At 41.1% G+C, this 22,047-nt stretch overlaps 1 protein-coding gene across 1 annotated transcript in view; it reads right to left on the bottom strand.

The window, feature by feature from the left end:
- Nucleotides 1-1,412: 1,412 nt before the first annotated feature.
- The window catches only part of SLC35F1 (solute carrier family 35 member F1), a 196,331-nt gene continuing 175,696 nt past the window's right edge, over nt 1,413-22,047 (bottom strand). The window contains exons 7-8 of the mRNA XM_083731422.1: nt 18,929-19,083; nt 1,413-7,411 (exon numbers count right to left, since the gene is read on the bottom strand). Of these exons, the coding sequence (XP_083587548.1) occupies nt 7,187-7,411; nt 18,929-19,083 (380 nt within the window). The 3' untranslated portion in view covers nt 1,413-7,186. The remainder of the gene's footprint in view (nt 7,412-18,928; nt 19,084-22,047) is intronic.

Genomic DNA, 22,047 nt, shown 5'->3' with positions numbered 1-22,047 from the left:
TGGCAGAGTAAAATGGTGTATCTTCAGCATTTGCCAATATCAAACAGAAATAGGTTCACCTATTTTGTTCTACCAAGCAACATATGATTCCGTTGTTCATTTTCCCTTTCAATATGCATTCACAGCAAGATCCTGCGAGATACAGTTTATGTGGGATAATTGTGCAATGCACGTGCAATCTGTCTCCAATGTATTGGCGTGTGTTGATTTTTTTTATGCATATACAAGTGGTCTGTTGTTTTCCGCATTCTCTCTCACTCAACGATGCTTAGAACAGATCCAAAGGGAAAGTTAACTTTAAATGCTTTGCAAAGGGGATGTTCACTTGCATTCCTGCCTTTCACCAGGAAAGAAATGGATGGAAATTAACTGAAATAACTCCTGCTGCTGATTCCTTTTATCAGAGATTATTTGAAGTGGTAATGTCCAGTGGTTGTTTTTCAAACTTTCTGCCTTAGCAGACATTGAAACAGCCTTTGCTTTACACTGTCCATTTTAAACCAATGAAACAAAGAGCTGTACATAACAAATTTCAAAGCCACCCCCTTCCTGCCCCCCAAAATAAAGTCCAATAAATCATACATATCTGGATATACTTGGCAGTTGTATTTTAGCATTTCCAAAAGTTGCAAAAAATAAAATATCAATAGGAACACACTATTATTCCTTAGTTTATGATGTCTTTCACCTGCTGTAAGCTACACAGGACAGATATGGAAGATCGGTTTCCCCCAATGGCTTTCACGAAGAAGCCCACAAATACTGGCCTGATAACCAGTTTTTCCAAATTACCTGGATTGAGATAGGCAGGTTCCAGCTGGGGGTGGAGGGAGGAGTCCATTACTGAAGCTGAATAAAACCATATAGGCCTTTGAGGAAGATACAAAATTATTATAACCTTTTCCAGTAACCCCAGGAAATATCAGCTAATGAACAAAATGGCAGAATGTTTTGGTCGGTTTTCTTTGTTCTTCCATGTAGCAATTCCCCAGAGCAGTTGCCAGCAGCCTTGCACTGCAGGCTTGGAGACGAAGAGAAGACCCACATCCTGTTCCTGCATTTCCTGCTTGGGTAGAACGTCAACATGTTGCAAAGTGTTGCGCAGCAAAACCAACAGCTCCCCCTAATGGCCATGAATGCACATTGCACCTAGATTAATTATGTATTAGGAACACTTGAGTCTCTGGGAGGTTAAAAAATATGAAAATATCGTGAGGGCTACCAAAGAAGCACACATGAGACGAAAGACAGAGAAACAGAAAAGCTATGAGGAATTAACATCTCGACCTCCAGAGGAAGAAAACAGACAGATTTGGAGGAAGCCCCTCCCTTGAAGGAAAAAAATAATAAAAAAAGTCCCATTGATTCAGAGTGCCCTCTTGAACCGGATTCAGAACAAATACAAACTTGGCTTACATAAAGGATGTATTTCTTTATTTGAAAACATTATACAGGCATTACATTGCCACAGCCAGTCCATGTTGGAGCATGCAAATATCAAAACAGAAGAGAATTCGTTCAACTTCTCTGAACATTGTTGTTGGACATTGTTTCGCTTTTGTGTTTTTTTGGTTCTTACTTCCATTTGTAAGTGTCAAAATTAGTGTGCTTTATTATGGCATTTAACAATTAAAATCCTACCCATGGGGTAAAATTTGTATTTATAGCTAGCTCAAGAATACTAAATTGGTTGGTTTTTTGTTTTTGTTTTTTGAAAAAAAGAGAGGAAATACTACACACTTGTCAAAAATGTTAATGGCACAAGTTAGCAATATCTAAACTATACATTGAAACATCTTCATCTGACACAGTGGTGCAAAATGTTAATTGCTTGGTCTGCTGTGGTTGGTGATTGTGTCCTTTAAGTCTGTGCATGGAAGAAAAGCCAAGCTGTCCACTAGTTTTCATTCAGTATCTTGCTAATACCCATCCAGCACCAACAGGACTTGTATTCCAGGAATTGGCCTATACAGTACTTGTGATGTGATTGTTTTTAAGCTGGTGGTGTAGCTACTTGCTGGACAGAAAGACCTTTGCTGGTGTCCACTGCAACTCTTGGAATGGTAGGAAATGAAACTATTTTTTTTAAAAGTAACTTTCTCTGATGGGATGGGCCTCATTTTTAATTATATAATGTTTATAAATTTATACCAGTGTTTCCTTTTTTCTCCCCAATGTTCTTTAATCAGATACAGCAAAAAATAATTATTATTGTTCTAGTATTGGACAGTATCGACTGGGAAAGGCTCATTGCTTAGTAGAAGTACATACAAATTGCACACAGAAGGTGCTGGGTTCAAAGCACAGCAACTCCAAGTAAAGGAGGTCAGCAAGGCTGGTGGACTTTGCCTGAGACCCTGGAGAGTTGCTACCGGAGAAGACAATATTGGGCTCAACGGTATAATGATCTGACTCAGAATAAGGCAGTTTCATAAGTTATGATGTTTCAGTGACATGTGCAAGAACACAGTTTGGCTACCTGAACAGTGCATTTCTGAATATTCCCACTTCCCTCCATACAGTGGAATAATTTGAATTATCCTAGAAAAATAGCTTCAGGTGGTGAGTTTCTAGCCATCTATAGACTGCAAAGCCTAGTTCTGGTAAATATTCTCATCAGAGAACTGATAGATCCCTTCCATATGGTTTGTTTCTACTGAGACTTAAATCTACAAATTAGTGTCATAAAAATGAAATGGGGGAAAAACCCATCTACAAGAACATTTGGCTTACAAAATAAATACTAAAAAATAAAAGTCCTCAGATACAAGGAAGCAAAATGAATGTTTAAGCAGGAAACAAACACATAAATTCTTCAAGAAATGTCGAACATGAGACAACAGATTCAGAGAAAGGTATTTAATTGGTATAAAAGGTAGCAAAAGCAATGTGGGGAGATGGTGATGGCCACCAGTAGACTTCTGATTTGAAACCTGAGAGGAGAATTAAGGCTCCACACTGAACACACCTGCACGCATCCAAGCCCTGTTCTTTGATGCACCTAAGTATGTTCAGAATCGAACCCTGTATTTGTAAAGACTGGCTTGAACAGAAGAGAGAATCCAATATTGAAGCTTAAACAAAGCACAAACTTAAGGATATAAGCAATATTTAAGCAATGCCTAGGCCTTGTGTAGACTCTCAGGAAAGACATTCATGCTAAATGTGCAAATGATCACCTATTAAAACACCCCAGTCCTAAGCAAATGACGCGGAAGTTAATTTCATATAATTGTTTTATACATGGGAGGCCAGTCCTTTAAAATACAACTTGGAGGACCCTTGGCACTGCAGTGAATTTTGCCACTTAACACGTGCGGGTTTTCTTTTTTGGGGGGGTGTAAAATTGAAGAAGACTGCTGGTGGATGCAAGGCAGAAATTACCGGTTTTGCCACAGAATGAATTAGTCATATAAATGGCTCTGATTTACTAGTTTGGCCTGAAGCAGCCCCGTTTTCACACTGCTGCATTTTTCATGCATGTAAAAATTCACTAGTGAACGTGAAGGCAAAGGCCTGATTGCAGCACTGTTGCCCACTGCCAATGGTCCTAATCCAGACATCACTCCCTGTGGGTTCTTCTGTGTGCAGGTATCCAGTAAACTTTACTCCATGGAATCACATTACTCCTACACAGGATAAGGGAGCGGACACCTTCCTCTCTCCATCTCTCACTGAGGTTATGAACGCATTCCTTCAGGTCAATGCCATGTGCCACACCAGTTTTCTGCATGCAACATTAGTTGCACACAGGGTCTTCCTGCACACAAGCATCCCTGAATAATCATTTTCTTAGCAGAAATCCTTCTTCTTTCATGGTGACACTTTTTCTTCTTCTTTAGTTTTCTCACAGGAATAATATTTTTGGGCCCATAACACCCCTCCCCAAATGCCAATCTATTCCCCAAAGGCCAATTCTTGTCAGAAGACTAGATTTCAGCCAACAAGGTTTCTACATACAGAAATGGTTTGTGTGGTTTGCGTCAAATGTGCTGCAAACCCTGCTAAGAATCTAAGAAAGTGTTTCCTTGGCACTCCTCAGCTCATTTGGGAAACATCCAATTACTTTGAAGTCTCACATCTTTACTCTCATTCCCTTGAGGTAGGTAAAATAGCATTTTCTCACGGTCACCAGTGAGGAGGCGAAGCTATAACTGAAGTTATTTGACTCTTCCATTGTAAGGAAATCTCTTGAAACACTTTCCTATTACTCAGGCACAGCTACCTTTCCTGTCTCTCAAAGAGAGAGAGCTCTAGATAAATCAATGACTCTTTTGTTTTCAGCCAAAAACAAGCACGCAAATCAAGGTGAGCCAAATGAAATTTGCAGCGGTTTTGGCTTCATGCAGAAAGGTAGGAGGTTGTTCTGACTTTGCACATGTCACAAGACGAATGAGGATCTTGCTGCCCTTTTCCCTTATAAACACAGCAGTCCAACTTCAGCAACCTTTGGGAGGACTAAAGTCCATGTGCTGGACTGGGAGCTGTGCCATCCTGGGAGCTGGTGCAACATTGGCATGCCAACCACTCCTCTTGTGTGACTTTGGAGTGTCTACATCACCAGAGCGGCATGGGAAGCAGCAGTTCCTATTCTACTGTGGGAGGAAAGGAGTAACAATTGCCTTTAAAAAAGCAAATATGGACCATGTTAAACTAAATCATTGTACTAGTGGAAGCCACTGCACAGTCCTGCTTCCCCCTCTCTCCTCCTGCTCCTGTGTGTCTTATGCCACCTGCTCTGAAGTTGGGGGAGCCTCCAGGACAGATTTAAGGGACATACAGGGAGAGGACAGGGGAGGAGGTTCCATCGCAGAAGAAAAATCCTTATGCTGCTAGAACCTTAGTGGTAGTGCCCTGTTGAATACAACCCTATGTATATGGAGCCAAATATGTATTTGACCAGAAAACAACTGGCAGAGAACTGATCAAGTACTTCCTTTCCCCACTCCTGCTCCCATGATTACACCGAGATATTCTGAGTCTGATTTACTTCCCCCCCTTCAAATAACTAGTTCATTTTCACTTGGTTATGTATCTTTGTATAAACTGTGTAGCTTGGGCCACACACAGGGATTCCAAACACACAGGCATCTTCTAGCATCAACAACTTGATATGCAGGCAAAGGTGCGGTGCACACAAATATTTTTAGCTTGAAAACTTGAGAATATTTAATTCCAAGTCCCAGTTAAATCCAGGTGAATGGATTTTTAAAATCCACAAACAGCAGACCAAGAGTTTGAAGAAATATGAATAGTCTCCACGAGGGTGCCTCCATCAGAAATGTGGAGTGAAGCGCAAGGCCTAGGAACATGCAGAGTTCGCAACACTGCCGGAGCCACCTCCATCTGGCCTTGTGTTTGCCTTGAATGCAGAGAAGTCTATAAAACTGTGCTCCCATTCTTTCTCCCCTTAGCCAGAAGACCCACAATAAATAATTAAAAAATAGAAAAAGGTACTTTCTTAGGACAGATTCAGTTTTCAAAGAGTAAGAAATGGGGATTGTTTCATTTTGTTAGTCTGCAAGATTAAGACACTGAAGAGGAAATACAATTTCCTTCTCACTGAATGGAGGACCTCAGCTACCAGTAAGGCGATTGTAAAAAATTTAAAAAGGTCAACGTCTCACTACTTCGCAATTGCAAGTACTTCTTTAAAAAGGGCAAAAATGTTTGTTTTTGACCTATTCCTAGAATAGAGATGGATATTGATAGTTGTCCATCCCCTGGCTTCCCAGAACACGTGATTCTTTAGAGGGTGGGCAACCAGGTAGCTAAGACAGCTGAATGAACAAAACGGCACTGGGGTATAGAGGCGCTGTGATTAACCTGCCCTTTCCTGCACAGAACCAAGGTCACTGGAGAACAGCTGAAGGGTGTTTGCGTGCAAGTGGGCCTACTGTAGAACTGTGGCTTTGCTGAAACACTATATAACCCCTGGCAAAGCAACCTCCAAGAGGTGCAGAAATATCCCTTTGTTCATTACAGAATCTCATCTTGCATTCTGAACATGTTGTTTCAAGTGACTCAAGTCTTTCTTTCTTGCATTAGCTGTGAATTACCAAAGCCAACACTTTTTATAACCCCTAACACTACAGACCCTTTTCACTAGGGATGGGCCATTGCATTTCCACTCACCCTAAAAGTGCTAAGGGGTTCCCCCACCCAAGTGTTCCAATCAAACACCCAAAGTCCTGCAGAGCACCTGTCACCTACACCTCTCCCCCAAGGCAACCCTTGCTCCCACCCTGAGAAAGAAAGGAAGGAAGTAGGAAAATGGTGGGAGTTCCCATTTATACACAGAACAAGGCCTTTTTCTTTCCAGAGACCTGGGACTTGTTTACAACACTCAGGATTCCTGGTGAGAACTGCTGCCCAGCCTAATCTTTACCCCTTGGGAGGAGCTGATGTGCAGAGGAACTTTTTCTGCTAGGGATCCTGGGATTTTGTAGTCAAGTGCTCTGCATGTTGACGGGAACACCCACCACTGGTACCTCCTAATCACCCCTTCTTTCTCAAGGGAGAGTTTTTGTTGGTCTGTATTTTGCCTTGGGGAAGAGCAGGGAGGTGGTAAAGGTGGGCACACCAGGAATACTGGCAGAACTGAGGTAGAGGGTCTGTTCACAGCAGGCAATCCAGAATTTGAGCAGTGGAGCCTGCACCCTGGTTTGAATTCCTACCCCACCCTGCTTTTCACATCAGCTCATCTGCTGAAGGACCCCTTGCCAGGAAGCTCCAGCACATTGCATCACATTCTTGGGGGTTGTTCTACGTTGCATACTCAGTTCAGGTATGGCACTGGCCAGGCCAATCAGACCTCCCTGTTGCTGCCCATGACCTGAGTGTGCACCTTTGAACATACCTGCTGTGGACACCCCAAGGGTAACTTGGCAGTAGGCAAGCCCTCCTGCAGGAAAGTTGCCCACCATTGCTGAACTTTTCATTAAGGAGCCCTGATAAGTATGTGAAGAGCCCCAGATTGAAAAGCACTGCCCTACGCAAAAGACTGAGAGTTACTGCTCTTGGCTATACACATGTAGAAACAATATAGTTTGTATTTTTAATAAGCCTTCCCTATTTGCTACCTTGCAGCCCACCTGAGTAACTGCATCCGGTAAATACCTTTCTCTATGAATGATACAGAGATAATGGAGATACAAACTCCACTGAGAGTGGCAAGGGCCTGAGATTAGGCGACTCGGACGTGAGGTTCTTCTTCCGTTTCCTGGCCTAGGCTGGTGTATGTTACTGACGGTTCCAGCTGCCCAGAGGCTGGCAAGTCTACAACAGGACCCGAAGGGTTTCGAAACTGCTTGTACACCCGTGGGTCTTGGGCAACATATGTGGACGTTGAGGAGTACAGCACCAGCCCCACAAGGATTGTGAAGAACGACAGAAGATATAGTCCTGAAAACTAAACAGAAAGAAGCTGGTAAGAGGCATACTAGTTAAACAATACAATATGAAAGATTACAGAAAGCAAAATGCAGACATGGCCTGTGCTCAGGAAATCTTTCCTCTCCAAAGCAGTTTTACTTTTAAATAGGGCACTTACTTGTCAAATGAGAACTCAGTACCAAAGATAAATTATGCAAGTCAGTACAATGAACACTTGCTTATTAGACATTTGCAAAAAAATTGTTCTGAGGCTTTGCAAAAATCTAGAATTTCTTACCAAGAAACACAATGTGGTGGAAGAAAAATAGATGCGGTTAAGTGACAGGTAATCAAGGCACAAAAGGAAAGAGGATGCACAATGTCCCAAAAAAATCTTGCTTTGGAAACAAGTGCACAACAGAGGTCATGTGATTTCTATCAAGAGAAATCTGCATGGTGAAAAACACATCAAAGATGAACCAAGGCTACAATCCTATGCAAAGCTTATACAGGAGTGAGCGCCACTGAACAGCGTGTGTGCGGAATTTATTTCTAAGACTCTATTCACATTCTTTGAAGTGGTAATACAAAAGCAATAAGTGACAAAGGGCAACTATATAGTGTGTGTGTGTGTGTGTGTGTGTGTGTGTGTGTGTGTGATCTGAGCAGCAACAAAAACAACATTTTACCACATCCATTCAAGGACACTGAATGAAAACAGCATAAAAGCATCAAAAAATCCCCACACCTGAGCAGCATCAGGCTAAAAATTTGATGACACTCCAACTAAATACCAAGTCCAAATTTCTGGCACCAGCACAAAGTGAACTAAGCTGCTGTGAATTAAGTGAGCTGAGCTGTTGGTTGATTTTTGAGCTCAGCACTTCTGCATCAGGTCCACCAGTTCCATAGCACGAATGAGTGCTGTATTAAAAGAGCCATACTGGTATGGACTTGCTGTTATGCTGACGTTAAAGGGAAGTTTAAATGGGATTTGGAGCCACCTTTTCTCCACTCCATAAATAAAGTACGGTAAGTAAATAAAATAAGAAAGTAAAGTAAAGGGGAGCATACTTTGATATGTTATTCCATTCATTGGTCAAAAGAACCTTAAGAAGAATGAATTATACAAATATAACTGAGGCCATTGTGGGAAGGACAAAGAAAGGGTAGGTGAGATTATCACTTTCCTCCAACACCTTTATGTTAGGCATGGAGTAGAATAATAAACTAATAATACATGATGATAATCACAGCCCAATGTATTTAAATTTAACAAAGCAAGAGTGCATGCTCAGAAACTCTTCTAGGCATGACTCTTCATCAACAGGATGCACTAGGTAGCCCACCAGAAATTGGTCACAGATCCGTCAACAGACCACGAGTCGAGCTTCAATCCACCCCAGACCCAGCATCAGGTACATAAAAAACTGAAAGGAGTCAAAATATATACTGTACAAATAACTGAAGTATGAATAATCAAAGATAAACTGAAAGGAAAACTTGTTCAGCTTCAGATAAAACAAAATTTTGGAGAGACAGCCTAAAACTTGTATTCAAGAATATGCGCCAATGATTGACAAGTGCAATATATAAGCCATTACATGGGGTCCTCATGTACTAATTTGAACACGATTACTCATAGGTTCGTCCTCTGTTCATATAACCAAGTGACTTGGTTTTGCACAAAGAATGCCTTTTTTTCATTTTAGGAAAATGTTAGAACCGCAGGATTGAAGTTATTAGGAGGGATGTGCTTTGATAATCCTTCTGTGTTTCTTTAATCCTTTAAGAAAACAGTACTTAGATTAATTCAAAAGGCATTTAAACCAACTGTTGATCCAGGCTAAGCAACATTTCTTCTGCTTGTTGCAAGAGCCTTTCCGAGCTACAGTATTCATCATGCTGTATGGCTTAAAATAAATGCCTTGTTGCCTTGACAGCTGAAAATATCATGTCAAAGAGCAGTCAGTGCTGAACGGCAGCTTTCATGTGGCAATGGCCTCAGTGATACGGTCTGAGATGAGACCTTCAGTACTGTGGCAATTAGGCTTGTTTAGACATTGTAGAACCAGATGGGCTTCTGTTATCTTGTTCCTGCTAGACTTAAAGTGATTGGTGGCTTGTTGGGTCATGACTGCTGCTCTTCATGCAAGATGAAAGTGTAAAAACCACTGAACTTACTTTCTCTTTTTATATGACTGCCTCGGGGAGTTGGCCAATATGTTTATTAAGGCTAACCAACTGTCCACACAATTGTTGAAAGCTACATAAAACACTGGGGGGGGGGGGGGGCTGACCAGAAATAGAAAATGCATAAAAAGTACAAAAGATAGGTTGCATGTTGCTTAAAACTGGGATTCTGGGACAGCAAAGCAACAGTCGCTCAAAGTTGCTAAAAGAGTGGATTATTAGTGCACCCCAGAGCATCCTCCTGGTGTCTATGGCTTTATTTGAGAGAGATAAAAATACTTGAATGTTCCATACATATTGGCAGTGCTGACCTAACAAGAGTCAATGCTAAAGCAGTTATTAGCTGTCTTTGAGTGTCACAAAGGTGAAAGAGGTGGCAAGTCAGGAACATTTCTACATAAAGCTTAATATTCATTCTGATTTATTCACTTTTTAATATTCTCTAGTGATTCAATTTATCAGACAGCAGTTGACAGGAGGGGTTTTTTTTTTGGGGGGGGGTTGCTTTGTTTGTGGGTGTAAAAAATTAATAAAGTGTCAGCTGCCAGTAGTAATTGATTCTGCATTGATGTATTTGAAGCTAATGGCGCTCAAAAGCAAAGCCACCATAAATGATGGAGCCTGGATCTGTTGTTTATTTCTTTGTCACTGAGCTTTACAATGTCTGCATCTAGTATGACTTGCCAGAAAAAAATATTTTTTATCTCCCTCATAGAAAAGTATCTCATTCCCATACAGAGAGAAGCAAGTTATTTGCAGCTGCAAGCTCATTAACTTCAGTATGAGTTATTGCGTAAGTCACCTGGCAAGCCTGCAGTGCTGAGGTTTCTCTGAGGGTCTGCTATGCTTAGACGTTGTTTTGTACCAAAATATTCTACAGTCACTGGACCAAAGTAGCCCCAATGAATGAGAGATGTTTTGAGCAAGTGCACAGTTTTTGTCACAGATCAGCTCTTCATCAGAGGCTTTGGGTTAAAAAAATGATGTTGCCCCAAAAAGAAAATGTTTGCCTTTGAAAGCAGCTCCTGTGTCTCCTTACGTAACTCATCTCATATCCTGACAGCATTTCACTGGTCTGGTCTGCATGACACAGGAAGCCAAACTATGGCTTATAGACGCACAAACCTTGGCTACAGCTCAGATTAGGGATCTTAACAACAAGACCTGTTTCAGGTGTCACACACACTAAGCCAAACTTTGGCTTAGTTTAGCACAACATAGCAGTAAAGAGGACCAGGAAGGAGGAAAGCACTCCTGATCTGGGAGCCCTCCTGGTCTTGCCAAGCAGGTCTGTGAGTGTTCTCTGCCTCTGGCCAGTGGTATCAATGTGGTCAACTGGAGGCAATGGAATATTTTGTGTAATAGCAACAGACAATGAGATAAGATGTGTTGTACCTTACAGACAGAAGGCAGATTAAAAAAAAAGAAATGTGAAGTTATTTACATTTTTCAATATGTTTTCAAGACATGCTTAAATAGGGACTGCAATTTCTTTCAAGTAGCAGATCATGGGGATTACACAGAAATATACTTTTCCTCTTTCTTGTTGTGTCTTTACTACTGTATATTTATTTATTTAAAAGCACAGATTAATAGACCTATCCAGTCACTCCTGCTGCCTTCTCTACCAGTTGAGAAGCAAAATATTCTGAGAAGCAGAGCCTGAGCAGGGCATCTCATCTGCTTTGAAACATTCGTGATCCTATAAAATTCATGCTAACATTTCTGAAAGGTGGATAACAGCTGGCAGCATTAGAGCAACAGATTTTACCACAGAACTAATGTGGAATGTCTTACACAAAACTGGGGAAGATCACAGAGGAATTCTGTAAGAGGTAAGAAAGCTCTCACAGGTTTCAGCTGAATTTATTTGGATTGTGTGGGTTAAAGATCATGGCTTAATTCAGGTGTGGGGACACCCCTTTGGCACACCACATGTTGCTGAATTATAGCTCCCATCACCACTGGCCATTGACCAACTTGGCTGGGGCTGATGAGATCAACAACATCTGGATGACCATTGGTTAAAAGAGTTAAAGGAGTCAGCAAGCAGGTAATGGGAAAGGCCTTTCCCCAAGATCCTGGAGAGTCACTGTCAGACAGAGCCAACAATACTGAGCTAGATGAACTAATTATCTGATCTGATCTAAGGCAGCTCCCTGTGTTCCTTATCCCTTTGCAGGACAGAGTGCCTTCAAGGTTTCATGGAAGATCCATTTGCATAAAACAACTAAATAATTTGTGTCAGAGATGTCAGTGGTCTAAACATACAAGACCGCTGAACAGAGGTGTGCTCTGATGGTGTTTCCTGCTTGGCAGGGGGTTAGACCCGATGGCCCTTGTGGTCTCTTCCAACTCTATGATTCTATGATCAACAAATGTGCATTAATAGGCAGACGAAATATACTGCACATGAATGGGTTGCAAAATATTTTTGGTACAAATCTGGTTTTGTTCTCTGTAACATCTTTCTTCTGTTGGTGAACTCATCCCCACCCCACCCCCCATGTAACAATGAGAGCAAAACACACACACACAAAAACCCAATTACCTATTGATTTTCAAATGTAAAGTCCATTGTATATGCAATTATAAATCTCTAAGGTCTGATATACCACACTGCAGTGTCAAAGGGCAGAATGTGACTGTTGCCATTAATTCATTCTCATCAATCATATGCTTGGTTGGAAAAGTAAAGGGTAGACAGATAGAGACAAACAATCCAATTTACCAGAAAAAGCTACACTGGAGATGCTGTACCATGTTCTTGTGCTGATGTATATAATTCTGAACCTTAGCTTCACATGGACTTTTGCATTAAGACAGGAGTGACTAGCATATGGCCCTATGGATGCTGTTGGATGACAGTTCTCATCATCCCTGAGCATTGGCCATGTTCCCTGGGGCTGATGAGAACTTGAGTCCAAGAGCATCTGGACAACCACAGGTTAGTCACTCTTGTTCTGAGGTTTCCCCATTCCCCCTAAGCACACAGCAACTTGGGTCAATGCCTGAAATCAGAGCAACTGAGCCAATGACACTGCTTCTTGCAAGGAATCTAATATGCACATTGTGCTATCAGAGAAGAATTAAGCAACAGCATAAAGAAAAGTGCAACAGGTAGAGAGACCCACAAGGATCAAATAGTTACTTCTAAATAATTAAATTTAGAATTCAGGCATATACTGGATCAAACTCAGTACCATGATGGGATAGGTCTACTCTTGGTTTCTACACAGGGATCAAAAGGACATCCTGTTATAGCCTTAGCTGCTACCTCTGTTTTATAAAGGAAAGATGAAAATCATCTGAAGACTACATCTAATTCCCCTGGCTTGCAAACAATTTTCTAAAAGACATGATGCTTAGAAGTTTGATTGGATTCCCTTCCTGCATTCTGAATCGGTCTCTAATTGACTGAACACATTTCAAAGGCCTAGTTTGCATTTGTAGCTGAACAAGAGCATACACAGCACAATTTCACAGTCATGCTGAGCAGTAAATGAGACATCACTTTGAAAACATTATCAAAATTGTAAGGACCGAATGGCCAACAAAATAATCAAATAGGAGCATCTGTATATATCCCAGATCTTTTCACAGTTTAAGTCACACAGAGAGATGGATTCATACTAAGTTAGCCACACTTTAATCCCATTGAAATCAATGGGACTTGTGTTAGCTGTGACTAACCTCTCCCATTTATTTCAATGGGACCAAAGTGTGACAAACTTAGTTTGGATCCAACCTGTAATCAGGACAAATGAGGGGAATCAGCAGAGCCCAGGAGTGAATAAAAGGCGCATTGTCAGGATGCCTGCAGAACAAATGGGTACAGACATCCAAGGGAACCATGTGGTTGCTGCAAGTTAAAGGAGAGGTGGCAAATGTGGCACCAGTTAAATGCAAAGTATGAGATAGTGCCCCTTCATTGTTCACTATAGTAAATACTTGGCTCCCCATGCTTGGCTGTAGTTTACCTTTAGTCAATTTAGCTAGAAAACATCCAGCAGCATCTATGGGAGTGACTTGGTGGCCACAAGTAGAGACCAGCCGTCTGCAACCTGGTACCTTCTAGATTGTTTCCTAGGATTTTCATCAAAGTACAAATACCACAGTCCTAAACAACTTAGATCCAGGGTACCGTAGGGATCTCCTGAGCCCCTTTATCCCAGCTTGATCACTGAGATCATATTCAGGAGCGTGGTTGGTCATTCCCTGAGTTCGCAAGGCTTATTTGATCAAAACAAGAAACTGAGACTTTAGTGTCATCAATAGAGATTCAGCTGGTGCCTTCTGTTTCCACTGCTAAAGCCAGCTGAAAACTTCAATTCCACCAGGCTTGTGCAGGCAATTAAGAACACATCTTTCCACAATAGTTATTTGATTTCAAAAATGTTATATGGTTTTTGTATTTTTTGTATATATTATTGTAAACCAATCCGATTTTTGTGTGTGAATGCGTATATAAAACAATTTTCTAAATGAATAAAATGAAAAAGCGAATGCCACATGCTTTGGGTATCAACACATGATTTTGTTCTTAAGGAAAGAAAGTCTGATGTGTTTACACTTGCTAGGGATTTTCTCATTTTAATGTATAAATGTGCGTAGATACATGATGTCTACACATGATAAATGGCATGGGGCTGCTGCCAAAAACAGCCATCCTTGGCACCCCTCCTCTCTCTCCCGTGTTATTCTGCAAGCTCCTCTTACCCATTGTGTGTGAGTAAAACACAGTGCGATGGCATCACTGTATGGGGACCATAGCTCAAAATATTATGGTGGTGGGAGGGCAGAGAAATTAGACACAGGGCTGCTGTTTCCATCCATACTCACATGAACTTTGTAACATCTCATTCCCTCCCTGAGCAGCATCTGAAACCTTCATGGTACTATAATATTTTGTGGTGTTTATATTTCACCTGCTTGTGCATTTCTGTTATTTTCCCAGCTATTTCATCTCCTTTCCTCAAATCATAAACTCTAGCTTTTTCCAGCTCCACATATTCCATTCAAATTGTGCAAATTACTATAATGTTGTAGTCCAACTAATGGCTGCATCTAAGATTAAACAGAATGAGTGATCTTGCCAGTGCAGAATAGAATTTATTGTAGTTGGCTTGCTGGTTTAATGACATAATACAGTGTGACGGAACCTGCTGGTGCAGAACACACTCAGTATGCATGGCTCTGCTACCAAAGAATGAGATATAAACTGCTTATAGAACCTAGTGGGAATGTAATTTTCTTAGAAAAGCTAAAATTCAGAATTTGGCTTGCAAATGAAAAAAAAAAGAATCTAAGGAGGCTAAATTAACATTAATACTGAGAAAAAATGGCAACTAACTTGATCAAGACCTCTCATTAACTCTGCTAGCAGATAAGCAAGAAGTGCAGTGGAAAAGTTAAAAGTTAATGTAATATAATGTAATGTAATAAAAATTAATATCTGCAGAAGGGGCAGTGGAACATAGGAATATAGGAAGCTGAGATAGATCACTGGGTCCATATAGCTCAGTATTGTCTACACTGAATGGCAGCAGCTTTCTGGGGTTATTAGATGGGGGAACATTCCCAGCCCTACTTGAAGATGCTGAGGATTGAACCTGCAACCTTCTGTATTCAAAGCAGATGCTCTACCACAGAGCTAAAGCCATTCTCAAAGCTCTTTAGGTTGAATGTGAAACACTGACATAAATACATATCCTTAATTTGCCCCAGTTTATGTTGAGGCACTGGGCTTGTTTGTATGTTCTTTCCATTCCCACCTCTATTCTCACTTTCTCTCTGGCTCCCAGAAGCTCTTCCCTTGCTCTGTGGGGAGAGGTAAACAACCAAACTGCAAAGCCCCGCAGAAATGTGAATAAAAGATCCTGCCTGAACTGAAGGATTCCATGCATTACAGTAATGAGACACAACCATCCGAAGAAGGAAAACAACAGGGGATCACTGAAAACAGGACATGCCAGTATTTAGTCCATTAAGAATAATGAGTGACTTAAAGGCTAAAATGTGAAAGGCCATGAGAGAGAATGGAAACTATGTCCACGCTGGCCTTTTCAAACAGCTGTAGTCTAATTTCAGCAACCAAGTTCTTCATTTCTATGTGTGCTGCTGCTGCTGTTTCAGTGGGAATGACATTTTAGTAGCTCCCCATGGTTTAGCCTCATGTCAAGGAGGAAGCAGTGGCTACCTCACACTCTCTTGACTTAAGGAAAATAAAAATGAAGGTGCCTGCATTTGAAAAGAGCACCTTCCCTATTTGTGTCCCAAAGGACAGAAGTAGTTACTCTGAACAGTCAACTTCTCAGGTTTTGCTCAAGGGATCCTGAGAATTACTGTTGGACTTTGCACTGGGAATCAAAAACACCTAATTACTGCTGATGAAGTGGGAATCCATCACTGGTACAGGCCTTTCCGATGGTAGTCCTAGCAAAAACCACATGTAAGCTTCTAGAGCAAATGCATATTTTTGCTGTGGGGCAAGAAGATTGCTAATAGGCTGCCTCTGGTCATTTTAAATGAACTTTTGAGATCAATTAGTACGGATTTAAACCTCCACTACATGGAAGTTCATTGCACTCAATGAATTCTGAGCATCTAAAAAAAAAAGTCTATGTCAAATGGCGCCCTCTCGATTGCATTTGTTGGATTAAACTCCTACCATCTCCGACTCTTGGCTATCCTGGCTGGGGCTGATGGGAACTGAAGAGCAACAACATATGGAGAGCATGACACTGGTTACTCCTGGCCTGTTTGGAACAGCTAACCACAAATCATTATACTTTAATAATAAAAATGAAATAAACTCCCTACATATTAAACAGCCCATTGGAGCTGATTGCCAGTCATAAAGCCATATTGCTGATTTAACTGGAGCCCATCATGCCTGTACCAATATAGCCTACTATGGCTCTGGCATGTGAGGGGAACATAATAAATTTAAAACAAAAAACACCTCAGTTCCAAATGTCATCAAGACAACACAACCTCCTGATACAGGGAAGTGAAATCCTAACAAAACGCATCCGGATGTTCCCTCTCCCTCCTCTTCCCTCCCCTCCATTTAATTTCCAAAGCTCTAAAGCTCAGTAAAGCTAGTTTCCTGCATTCCCTTTGATTTCCAGAGATTTACTGCTGTAGGTGCAATAAAGCTTTCAGATGATAAAAGTAGCAGCACAGGGGGAGGGGAAAATCACAACAGTTACTTGAAAGCCTTGTAAAAAATATGTTCTGCAAGAAGTACTAAAATGCTCAGATGATTCTAATTCAGCATAAAGTCATTTACTTTCCACTGAAGAGAGGCTTTTGCCCATTGGTCAATATGCTATAAAACAAAAGGGATTAGTGCAGCCAAGAAGGGTTGCAGCTGGGCTAAAAACAGAACAGGTGGAAAACATGCAGAGTATACCGACCTTAGCAGGATAATTAATATAGGTCATTTACGGCTAATGTGTTATGCTTCGTGGTTGGGGGGAGCTTAAAAGCTTGCCTTCCTCTTATAAATGACAAGGAAAACCCAAACAAAAATTACAGGGCTGTATTTATAGTCCGAAAGCCAGAATTATAAATTCTGATCAACAGGAAGCTGAAGTCAAATCAGATGAGCTGACATTATTCAGTACACGAGTTATTTATAACTTGTAAATGTCAAGTTAGCTTTGCACAAAGTAAGAGTTTTCAGTCTGGAAGTTGTACCAGTAATACAACAACTGGAGTACTGAAGTAGTGACCTATGTATGCAGTTGTATTTGCATAACTATGGTTTCTTTGGTCATTAAAGCATTATTTCTGAACTATGTTTACCTGAAAACTAGACATTGAGAACTTGGTTTGAAAGCCATGCTTTATGTTTAACATTATTAAGACTTATATCTGCACAGAGCAAACCCTGAAGGTAGTTCACCTGCTGTTCTAGATATTCTGCTTGCAAGGTAACAAGCAGATCTTATTAGTCTTGCCCTACATAAGTCTTCTAGAGGGAAAGGCACAGTTCCCCATATACCATGGTCACATTGTATATTTAGGACCTTAACCAGGGTTAAAGTAACAAACCATGGATAGTACTAACTATGGTTAAGCATCATGTCTACACTGGACCATTGTAAGCAGGTGTGCACATCCTGATACTGCTTATTATGCAAATAATGAACTGTTGATCTCAATTTCTTGCTTCCTTCAGCTGGTCAAATGCTGACTGTAGGATTTTTGTAACAACAACCCTTTACAAGCAAAGAAAAGTTTTTAAATTTCAGCCGCACATAATAAATACTGGGAGCATTCTATCTAGTTTCAGATTTTGAAGGTTTTGGATACCTAGCTTCATTGGAACTTATATACAGTTTTTACTGATGTTAGTTGCTTTAGTTTTCAAATTGCATAGGTGGAGGATTAAATTTTAAAATAAATGAATAAGTGAAAAGTCTCATTACCTTCAATTCAGAGTTGGATAAATTCAAAGGTTTTTATTTTTAATTTTATTAGGGATAAGCCAAAACTACACACTTTTTTGTTCACATTTTTGGGGTTCATTTTTGTTTGTCTGCTTGTCTGGGTTGAAGGCTCCAAAGAGCTGTATAATTTCCTGGTGACTTTTTTGTGGGGAGAGGAGCACTCCTGAGAAAATGTCTGCCTGCTCATTTATACTGACATTTATTGCTCTCACTCTCAATCAGCTTCATTTGTCCTCAGTGACACCATCATGTAATCAAATCTGACTAGCTATAGAGTGTTCCATATACCACAATCTGATTCACTATATACTATGTGATCCTCGATTAGCCAAAATAACCCATGTGACAAATCCAGGAAGGAGAAAGGTGCTTCAGGTGAAGGAAGAAATGGGACTGATACAGCATCAACCAGAAGAAAAAAGGAACCAAACACAGGAAGGAAGGAAGGAAGGAAGGAAGGAAGGAAGGAAGGAAGGAAGGAGAAAGAAGTGTATATTTGTACTGTGCTTTTCCAGAAATATTTCAGCCCCACTGAAATTGATATTTTTGACCTGAAAATTGAAACAGGCGAATATTTGGCATACGTCTAATTCATATTCTAGTTATTCAGCTTTGCCCCCACCTCCAGCAACTGCATAGATATTCTGTCATCCGCTGGTCACAACTGAACAGAGACAGTCAGGAAGGATAGCATCACACCTCCAAATGGGATGCAGCAGTTACAGAAGAAATTTTGTGTGTGATGGGCTACTCCTTTCCAACAAGACATGAAGTATATAAATTCTGGAGTGAAAGAAGTCTGGAGATATTGCCATTGTTTTTGCTGTATTGATTTTTCTGCATCACCAAGTTGCCTGCAAGAGAGCAATCAATTATTCAAATGCAAAGTCTGCTCCATTTACCTTGTAGTAGAAGAGAAAGAATCCACAGAAAAGGCTGTACAAGTCTGCTGTAAGCAGGGAGAGGTTGACTGCTGTAGCGCTAGTCTTCTTAATGACCACAGGCATGAAGCTGTAGAGGCCAAACATACAAGCACTAAAGCCAACATAGAGCAATCCTGAGAGGACAAAGAACCAGAAAAAGTGGAGTGGGTGGGGGAGAGAAAAACAACAACAGTTAGCATTATCCTTCACAACTTTTCTAAAAGGCACATTTTCTGCTAAGAGGAAAGTTAAGAACCCCACACTACTTAGAAGAGGCTCAAGACTTCCTTTAGGATAATGATGCGATGTGAGATGAGAGGCGAGAGATAGCCCTATCAGCCTGTGAAGTTCTAAAATGAATATGGCTTGATTCCTTCCATTAAAAGTGGAAACCATTTAACTGTGTTAGGGACAGAGGTCCACAGCTATTACTGTTTCAAGGGCAGCAAGGCTACATTCTCCAATTCAATGGAAGGTTCATAACTGTGGCAGACTGCATGTGATTCATGAAGAAACAGTCTTCATTTAAAATTATCCTCAGGTAGAATGGTTGGGAAATACATTTGCCTGAGAGCTTCTTACAGGTGTTTGAAGGGAAGAGACCAAGGGTTTAACTCAGCAAGGTGGTTTCTTGCATTCAGATATGTGTCCTTGGCTATGAAATAAATGTGCTGAATTTAAAATCTAAGAGAACATAGCTGTTGACACAGTCTTTATTAAAACCTTCCAGTTACTGCAATAACCAAAGTACAGTTCTGTATCAGATTCCAGAACTGTCTCTCATTGTCCTTCACAGCTGCTATGGTTGCACACTTTACAGCCAGCCAACAATGTGAATGATGTCTGTATAATTAGCAATATTTGCTACAAAATCGTTGCTTGTTGTTTCAATATGAAATCTATCTCAACATGGACAACGTGGTGCCTTCCAGATGTGGTTGCACTCAAACTCCCATCAGACCTAGACAGCATGGCCAACAATCTAGAGGGCATCCCTGAGGCCTCTTTGTCTCCTTTTCTAGTTGTAAAATGGGTGGGGACCCTAAAGAGCTCAAGGGCTGCATTTTCTTCTGGACAACCTTCCAGGTCCCACACGCCAATGGTAGGTGGGGGCAGAGCAACTATTGCAAAGTTTACTTGTTCACCATAGATTAGTTTCCACACAGACTTTCCTTGTACACTGCTCTTTGTCTTCCATCCTAGAAAGCAAGAAGCATTCTCAGAGTTCAAGGCAAAAAGAACTCCAGAGAAATGCAAAGCAGGATTGTTTAGGGCTGTGGCCAGGCAGAGAAACCGGGAGAGAGGTGACAGACCCCATTTGGTCTCCAGGTCAGAGTTTCCCCATCGCTGCCACGGAATAGTAGTATGAACAAACCTGTCCCAATGCCTGTTTTGGTGAGGCATATGCTTTTGCAAACAAAAAAGGGGATCCTGAGAGAAGCTGCTTTTGATGAGAGAATAATTTGGGGGGGGATTACTGGAGCCACATGGTTTCTGGCTGAGATACCTCGACTGCTGCTGCTGTCAACTTAGCCAATAAATTTGTAAATTCACACCACAAAACACCCTTTCTTCCCCCTCTCACTAAAAGGGAAATGAGCCCCAGAAGGCTCTTAAAACACTCCACTGCTTGAAGAAAGAGCACGACCATCCTTTATATTGATTTGTTGCTTAGTTTCTGAGCCACACTGTCAAAACTACTAAGACTTCTTGTGGCAGAGCTTCATGGCAGATGTGCCTCTCTCTATTAAGGTTTTGCAATAATTAGAGGAAATGATGAGAAAAAGCCCAAGGGGAGCAACGGTTTACCATGTAGCTTATTATAACGCCACTGCTCAGGGATTCCCTCTGTCACTAGTTGACTCTGACTGCTTTTTAACCTGCTGCTTTTGATGTTCATTTTGTAAGTAGGTTGAACAGGGAGTTGCTGATGCATTATCAGCACATTATTCTGCTTTTTGTTATAGGAGCACATTGGTGCTCAACTTGCCATTTGACGCTAGCCAGCATCCATATCTTCCTCTTAGATCATTCTGTCATTAGAAATAGGAAATCCCATCTTTATTGGAAGCATTGCACCTGAATGTCGATTCTTACGCGGAAAATTGTTTGCTTAGCAGTGCAGTGCCTTCCCCCATAAATTAGTTCCTCTCATTCAGTTAAGTGCAGAAATGAAATCCAGTACAAATTTCACAGTGTGTGACACCTTCAATAGTGGAGACACTGCTCATGAGCCGTCTTGTTTTCTTTGAAGCAATTCTAGGTTTATGACAGAAGTAAGATTTTGAGCAACTCGGATATCTAATGCTGGCTTTGTTTTCCTTCCTCTCATTGGCGGTGGCTGTGAAATGCTGCCTTTTCAAGTTAGCTTTTGGAACACTCCATCTTTTAATCTTTTAATGGAATTGTGATGCTTATACTTTATCGGATTTTTATTTTGCATTACACTTATACCCCACTTTTTCTTTCCTTTTATTTTTTTTTTTAAATATTTATTAAAGATTTTCTTAATACAATAAAGAAGAAAAAAACAAAAGAACAACCAAAAAGAGAAAAAGGAAAAGCACTTACATCTTATACAAAAAGCATACCACAAGACTTCCGGGTTGGCGCCATCGCCGAATGGCGGACTCCCTCCGAGCTCCGGAGGGAGCCTGCTCGGCAGGGGCTGGGTCCTACCGCACCGGCGATGCGGGGACCCTTAAAAACCACAGCCACAGAGGCCGTGGACATGGAGACTCGGCTGGCACCGCTAGCGCCCTCCCAACTCGTGAAGGAGCCTTTTTAAAGGCTACGGATTGGGTGCCGGGGAGAAGCGTGGTGCTTTGAGTCCTCTGCTATCCCTGCCGAGCGAAGCCGCATGCCATCCGGCGGAGAGCGCTGACTTCTTCCATTGAGAATTCGGACTTTTAACAACAACCCGTGAGTAATTTGGAAACCGGGTGTAAAAGGAGAAAAAAAAGAATTTTTTTTCGGATTTGATACGAGCGGGGGGGGGGGATCCAAAAAGGAAGTCAGTCCCCCTCCCTACTGTAAACCTTCCAAAACAAGGACTGGGAAACCAAGGTCCAAAAAGAATTGTATTGCTGATAAAAACT

The sequence above is a fragment of the Podarcis gaigeae genome (genome assembly GCF_964106915.1).
Source record: "Podarcis gaigeae genome assembly, chromosome: 3".
Taxonomy (NCBI): Eukaryota; Metazoa; Chordata; class Lepidosauria; order Squamata; family Lacertidae; genus Podarcis; species Podarcis gaigeae.
This window is presented reverse-complemented; position numbering and strand designations above follow the sequence as displayed.